This window comes from Kryptolebias marmoratus, linkage group LG11, assembly GCF_001649575.2.
Source record: "Kryptolebias marmoratus isolate JLee-2015 linkage group LG11, ASM164957v2, whole genome shotgun sequence".
NCBI classification, from domain to species: Eukaryota; Metazoa; Chordata; class Actinopteri; order Cyprinodontiformes; family Rivulidae; genus Kryptolebias; species Kryptolebias marmoratus.
In genome coordinates, this window is record NC_051440.1 from 992,681 (window position 1) to 1,000,180 (window position 7,500).

Consider the following 7,500-nt stretch of genomic DNA (forward strand, 5'->3'; position numbering starts at 1 on the left):
GCTTTTTGGCTCAGCTCTCTGTTCACCATGACAGACCGGTACAGCGCCTGCTTCACTGCAGACGCTGCACCAATCTGCCTGTCGATCTCCCGCTCCATTTTTCCCTCATTCGTGAACAAGACCCCAAGATACTTAAACTCCTCCACTTGGGGCAGGACATCTTCCCCGACCTGGAGAAGGCACTTTACCCTTTTCCGGCTCAAGACAATGGCCTCGGATTTGGAGGCACTGATCCTCATCCCGGCCGTTTCACACTCGGCTACGTACCACTCCAGCTTGCAAACAAATCTTATCCGACTTATTTTATATTTATTTTTTCCCAAGTGAAGAAGACATTGTGGATGATTGACAGTGGGGCAAAAAAGTATTTAATCTAGCCACTGATTGTGCAAGTTCTCCTACTTAGAAAGATAAGAGAGGTCTGTAATTTTCATCATAGGTACACTTCAATTATGAGAGAAAAAATGAGGGGAAAAAATCTAGGAAATCACATTGTAGGATTTTTAAAGAATTTAAAATTATGGTGGAAAATAAGTATTTGGTCAATAACAAAAGTTCAACTCAATACTTTGTAACATAGCCTTTGTTAGCAATGACAAAGGTCAAACATTTCCTGTAAGTCTTCACCAGGTTTGCACACACTGAAGCTAGTATTAAAATCTCACGAGACATGGCCCCGTTCATTCTTACCTTAACACGGATCAGTCGTCCTGTCCCCTTTGCACAAAAACAACCTCAAAGCATGATGTCCTACCCCCATGCTTTACAGTAGGTATGGTGTTCTTGGGATGCAACTCAGCATTGTTCTTCCTCCAAACACAACGAGTTGAGCTTTTACAAAAAAAAATTATTTTGGTTTTATCTGACTACACGATATTGTCCCAGTTTTCTTCTGATTCATCCATATGCTCTCTGGCAAACTTCAGACGGGCCTGGACATGTGCTGGCTTAAGCAGGGGGACATGCCTGACACTGCAGGATTTGAGTCCCTCTCGGCATAGTGTGTTACTGATGGTAGCCTTCGTTACTTTGGTCTCAACTCTCTGCAGGTCAATCAGTCGATCTTGCATGTGGCCCCAGATCGAGCGAGATTATCAATGGTCTTGTATGTCTTCCTTTGTCTTACAATTGCTCCCACAGCAATTCACACCAAACTGCTTGCCTGTTGAAGTACATAAAAAGAAATGGACATAAGACAAACCCACCTTTGAAAGGAGAAACGGTCCTGCAACATTAGTTTCAAACACCTCCATCATGTTGCTTTTTATGGTGTCCAGTAATGTTGCTGGTTGAAGTGGTTTGTTGATAGCAGCATTGTTGATTAGGAGGTTTAACCCGTCAGATCCAATCTGCTGACTCACAGCCTGGACTGCAGCGGAAATACTGTCCTCATCTGCCATGTCTGTAATAACATCCAGTTATTCAGCTGCATATGAACACAATCCCACAACTATAATAAACCAAAACATGTGTTCTTGATGTTATTTGTTTATATAAAGATGAAAGCAAATCCTAAAAGTTCTTTTAAAAAGTGACTGGATTTCGTGTTTGTCGAACATGTTTCAAAACTCCTCTGTGGAGCTTTTTCAGTTCAAACTGAAAAGTGCAATGTTTAGAACTTTTGAACCGCAGTGGGTTGTACAGTTTTTTGCATGCTTAAAATGTGCAAATCACTCTCTCAAATGACTCAAAGATTGACATCTAAGAAATTTATTTGAACAATCATATCAAGGCTCGACTTGACTATGTCAGTTTTGCAATCGGATCTCCCCCTAAGAGTTGTACTAATGATACTGTTGTGGCAGCAAAAAATCAATTTCCAGGCACTGTTAGATGAAATCACTCAAACAGGTTTATTTATATATTATGCACAAAATATAGAGAGCATTAAAGACAATTAAGAATTAATATCAGAGTCCAGGTCCGAATGGGGAAGCTCCAAATCAAAGCTCTGATCCCCCCAAGTTAACACAGGTGCTTTTATTAAAGATATTGAAATACTGGACCAGAAGGAGGAGTTAGGGAAAGGGAAGTCAGTCTGTTTCCCAAGGGAAGAAAATTCAACATCACTTCTATAAACAAGTTCATTCTGTAAGAACCCATGGGACTTGGAACAGAAGTCATAACATTATCAGGACTTATAAACAACAGGTGTTACCCTACAGTAAATTCTGCCATTACATTCCCCTCTTCTGATTTTAGAAAATATGTAATATTTGATATTAATCACACATTAAGTTCATTACACTCCCCTTTAATCGTGTCAAAGAATATGCTAATTGAAAAACAAAAGAAAAAGTGAATGGTAAAAAAAAGAAGGGGACATCTAGTAGAAATAACAAAACATAAACACAAGATACGAAAAACCTACCGGCCCGTCCAACCAACTCTTTATTGTTATAGTTTCATTTGGTAGGAAAACTTATCTTGCCAGAGATGGTTATGAATATGTTTTGTCATCCCCCAGGTGAAATTTCAAAAGAGAAGAAAAATTAAAAAAAATAAAAAAAACAAATAACATTTCAGTTGAGTTGTTTAATCCTCAACCTTAACACACATGTTCTAACGTTATTGCTGCCAATTGTCCAAAAGAGAAACAAATGTATATTTTTTATGAAGTCCCAACAAATCACTACCCTGTGACATATTGTCGGGGTGGAGCTCTGCAAATGTAGGAGCTCTCATCAGTGCTAAAATGTGTCCTGCAGTTATTATTTGAAATAACAAACTTATATAGTGTTAGCTCATGTGGGCACCAAACTGTTGTATATCTGAGCCATCGTGCAGCTGAAAGATGTGAAGTTTACTGCTCTGAAAGGATAATAAAACAGAATGTGGTACCTGTAGAACTGATTTCATGCATCAATTTTCCTCATTCATACCTTGAACAAATGGTGTGTTTGGGTAAATGTGGGGGACATCTGAAGTGCAAGTTTTTAGATAAGTGAAAGTGGATTCAGCTTACGCAGACAATTGGATAATATCAGCAACCTGAAGTTCTCTTCACTGAGACTCCTCAAAGGATTCTCCAAGATGGAATATTCTGAAATGAAATTCCTGTAGGAAGATATAATGCCCAGAAAAGATATGAATTGTCTTTTTTTTGTCACTGGTCTGGGTATGTTTTGAACTGCAGACGCACGATGAGGTGAACTTCAGATAAAGAAAGAGAAATGGAGAAATGTTGTATAAGAGAAAAACTGTTGTCCTCCTGGACACCTGAGGGAGAGTAAAGAAAAGGGAAGGGTGTATTCCCACACACATTCCCTGAATGTGCGTGACTCCTTTGCCCCTCTTCAGAGGGTGAAGAATCAGGGGTTAAAATTGGGTTGCAGATTTTTAAGAGAATAAGTAATTGTATCACAAACATGTAACAGACAAGTCAAAACAAAACAGAACACAAAATACAACCGAAAACACAGAACACAAAACATTACCTAAAAAGGAATCTATAAATCCAATTTGTTGACCTAATTGTTAACTTGTTGATTGTAATTAATTCTCAATTTTATGTGTGCACACAACTCGTAATAATTTATGTTGAAAGTTTGTACAGGTGCTTGAAATCCTTGGAAATACCTGAATTTCAACAAGGTGTTTTCAAGATTTGAAAGTGCTTGTTGTCTGTATATTTTTCTTAAAAGTGGTTTTATATTAAAAAGCTCACAGTTTTGTAATAGGAGCACTCTAAAACTTAAAATTTTGTTAGATTTTATTTTGATTTGTTCTTGCTATGTAGAATACTGTCACAAGACATTGTAAGTAACAGAAATGAATCATTTCGAATGATCGTGAATTGAAACTGTTTTCTTGAATTTAAACATATAGTTTTATCCCCAAAGTGTGGTCCTTGAAAAGCTGTGATTTCGCTAGACAGGAGGTAGGGACAGTGGAAATCTCTTTCATCCATTCATGCACTATATTATCAATATTAATATATAGTATATTAAAAAAAGGTTGTAGTTTAATTTAGATTAACTTAATTTTTAAGTTTTTAATTTTTAGATGTCTTTTTTCTTAATTTTTAAATTAATTCTTCTTCGGCACCTGTCACCACCATTAGAAACTGGCCTCAGGTTTTCAGCAATTTAAGCTTGAGGACTTTAACAAGGAGTCTGTGACTCCACCGTGCATGGTTTTCAGCTCCAACCCTGGTGGTGAAAGATGTCGAATTTGTCTTTGTCATGCTGGAAGGCAACTTCTTGACCCACATGCAGAAACAGAACCCAGGATCAGTAAGAGATGTTTAATAGGGAAAAAGCAAACAGTTCGAGTCCAGCAGGGTTATTTGGGATCTGCTGCGGAACCAGCCGGTGTAGGTGGGGGGCCGGCGGAGGGTGTCGGAAGGCGAACGGCTGCGGTCCTCAGCTCACCAGGCAGGATCGAGGTGTCAAGTCTCGAGGAGGTTATCTGGAAGCGGAAAAAACAGGTGTCACTTGGAAAATTCTCAAGGAAGTCACAAAAGCTCTTAGTGGTGGCCTGAAGTACCATTACTGGTTAACAATCTGGCATCGATGTGCTGCCTGACTCCAGTTTTAAGCCTCCGTGGAAATTAAACAATCTCTGACAGGTGTGAGGATCCCAGCGTCCCTGGTTACGCCCATCAGCGATCATCCACCAGACGGCCCCTGGTGGAGGGAGCGAGAAAACAGCAGGAAAACACCTGGCACCCAGGATCATCACAGTCTTAAATTAACAAAGCATTGTTATTTGCTAAAGGAAAAAAAAAACAGAGCCGAATGGATTTGTGTCATTTTATAAAGTTCATTTAATTTAATTTCCTCCTCCTGGCTTTAGATTTAGAGGTTAAATTTAAGGCCTTAAAACTTAGAGTGACGTACTGCTGAGAACGTACTGCAGTTTTCTGTTGGTGTGAGTTATTTGGAGTTAAATTCCAACCATATAAATTTATCAATGTTGTGCTAATTTAGTCTTTTACAGCTGTAAAAAGAAACAAAAGCCTTGTAGCTTTTAAGTTGCTTTTTACTGTACAAGGTGTTTGAAACTTTGAAAGTTTACAGCTTTTCATTGTTCCTCCTCATCGTCATGCACAAAAACATGTTTTTTTTTCTTTTAGTTTAGTTGAGCAAGTATTTGTTTGAGCTTCATTTAATCTGTTTTTTTGTTGTTTTTTTTAAGATGCCCAAATAAATTTGTCTTTGACGTCAAATATCTGTATGAATTTCAGATAGTGCTTTAGTTGGTAAGCACAGATCTTTTTCAGACAAAAAGCATGCTTCAAAATTTGAATCTGTGGTAAGCATCAATTCCACAGTTACCTGACAGTGCACTGTGTAATGAAAGGTTTTTTTCTGATCGCTGACTGTTGTTTAGAAAACATCACATTTGGTCAGCCGGCAAAATGATCCAATTAGTTTAAATTTTTCTTACACGCATGTACAAATTACCCCACGTCATTCCATTCAATGTGTTGTGTTTTTGTCAAATAAATGTGAGGTTAAGATTGAGGAACACAGAAAAACTTCCTCTGTTCCTCTCTGAGGCACACACATTCAGCCGCTGTGTGTGTGTGTGTCCCAAAACAAAGCAGATACTAACAGGTTTTCAGACAAGGTATAGAATCATTTTTCTCAAAACCAGAACCAGGTGCTAATGACACATTTAACATGCAGCCCAAGTCATCAGATGTTTACATCTGGAGAAAGCTTAAGTTTTTTTCATTTTTCAAATTTCCCTTTAAACCCGAAATGCATTGAAAGTCTCGTCATAATCAGCAAGCAGTTGTTCTTCGCAGGAAAATAAAGAAACAGGTTAACCATTCACTTCATAATTATTAAGCTTCTCTCTGTTGTCAGAAAGAAAATCAGCAGGAAAATTATTCAATTTATTACATTCAGCAAGCATTTCTTTATTGCAAGAAGCAGTAGGAACATTTTCACTTAACAAACTCACATCTACTTGTCTGGTGTTTGTGTGTGGTTTATATCACCTTTTGTTGAGTGCACTGCCCGAGTCGATCCACCCTCACATGCCACATGCAGTCAGTCTACCACGGCCCCGTCGTTCCACTGACACACATCCAATGTCCTCACCTGGTGCGCAGATTGTAGCTTTTCCCTCGGCCACACTTCCTTTGCTCTTCTGGTGTTAGCAAAGCGGTGTGGAATCTTGCCAAATCTGGGGGTTTAAGCTTTTTTGCTAAAACTCTTCCCAGTTCTGCTCCTGCAGGTGGAATGAAATGCAGAATTCAGTTACTTGATCAGAAAAACAGTCCTACAGTGGAGAGGATCAGTCTGATTTGTCCTTTGCATCGCCTTAGGTCAGAAAACAATATCCAATACCCATAAATGCACTGACTTCAACTATGGGTGCATTTAAAACAGGGGAAAACATTAGTCCTTGAAGTTTGTCCCTTGTTTCTGACTTTAGATCGGAGATCATGTCGAGCAGGTTGGATACTATCTCCTTTGTCTTTTGTCCATGTCTTGTGTTTAAAATTTGTTTTGGAAGCTTTTTCCATCATCATCGTAACTAGATTGTTCTTCATCATCATCATCAGGCATGCTGTCTCTGTCTCTTCTATGAAGAAGTTGTTGTTGTTGATATTAGCACAGATGCTGTTGATAGTTGAGGGGCGGGCTTCAGCTGCCTCTGGAGGTTGTGTTATGATCAGCAGCTGTCTCTGGAGGTGCAGAATGAGGTGTCACCTGTTGGGCCGTGAAACAGGGTAGGCATGGAGGTCAGAGTTTAACACGAAGAGTGCACTCAAGTCCAGGTACAACCGTTTAGAGAAGGAGAAGAGAAATAAATTTTTAAAAATTAAAAATTGTGAGGACATTTATAAGGTGAGGGTTTAGTATTTCCTGCTTTAATTTAATTATAGCCTCAGAATCAGAAACATTTCAGATTACGTTAGAGAAGTAGAAGCATTGTTGCCCAGTAATTTTCCCCAAATACTTGTTTACTCTCAGTCAATTCTTTAGCATGCTTTTTTCGCTCTCTGCTCTCACTCTCTTTCATCCAGCATTCCAAACATTCTCTCTGTTTTTTCAAGCTGCAGCAGACTTTTTGTTTGTATGTGTTTTGCCTCTCTCAGTTTATTTTCTCTGTTGTTTTAATTCTCTTTCTATTATTTTCAAAACATTTTGCTTCCAAGTACTGCCTGCAGGAAAAATGCCATTTTTATCTAGTCATACACTCCATACACACTTTTTCAACGTATTTTGTTATCATAAAGTCAAACAATTTGCCCTATGGGGGAGATCCGACCTGGGAGCTACTTTGACCCATTTCTTCTGAAATCGGGTGGGATATCCGCTTTAGACTGCTAACATCTTAACAGAATTCACAACATCAGCTCTGTGACCGCTCTGCCTCTTATCACTTTAAGATGGGCCTTCATTTCCTATAAAGGGCTTTAGGTTATACTTACAGGTTTGGTTCCCCGTTTTTAGAAAAAACAAAACTGTAAGAAATCTACCTGCCTTATGCGCCGATAAGGTCTTCTCTAGGATTTCTCCTAGAACCAGTAGCTCCTCC

The 7,500-nt window shown here is 38.8% G+C and overlaps 1 protein-coding gene across 1 annotated transcript in view; it reads right to left on the reverse strand.

Moving 5' to 3' along the window:
• Positions 1 to 7,500, reverse strand: part of LOC108246388 (uncharacterized oxidoreductase C663.06c-like) — a 13,697-nt gene that overhangs the window by 2,151 nt on the left and 4,046 nt on the right. Inside the window, exon 2 of the mRNA XM_037978260.1 lies at positions 1,206 to 1,402. Within this exon, the coding sequence (XP_037834188.1) occupies positions 1,206 to 1,402 (197 nt within the window). The remainder of the gene's footprint in view (positions 1 to 1,205; positions 1,403 to 7,500) is intronic.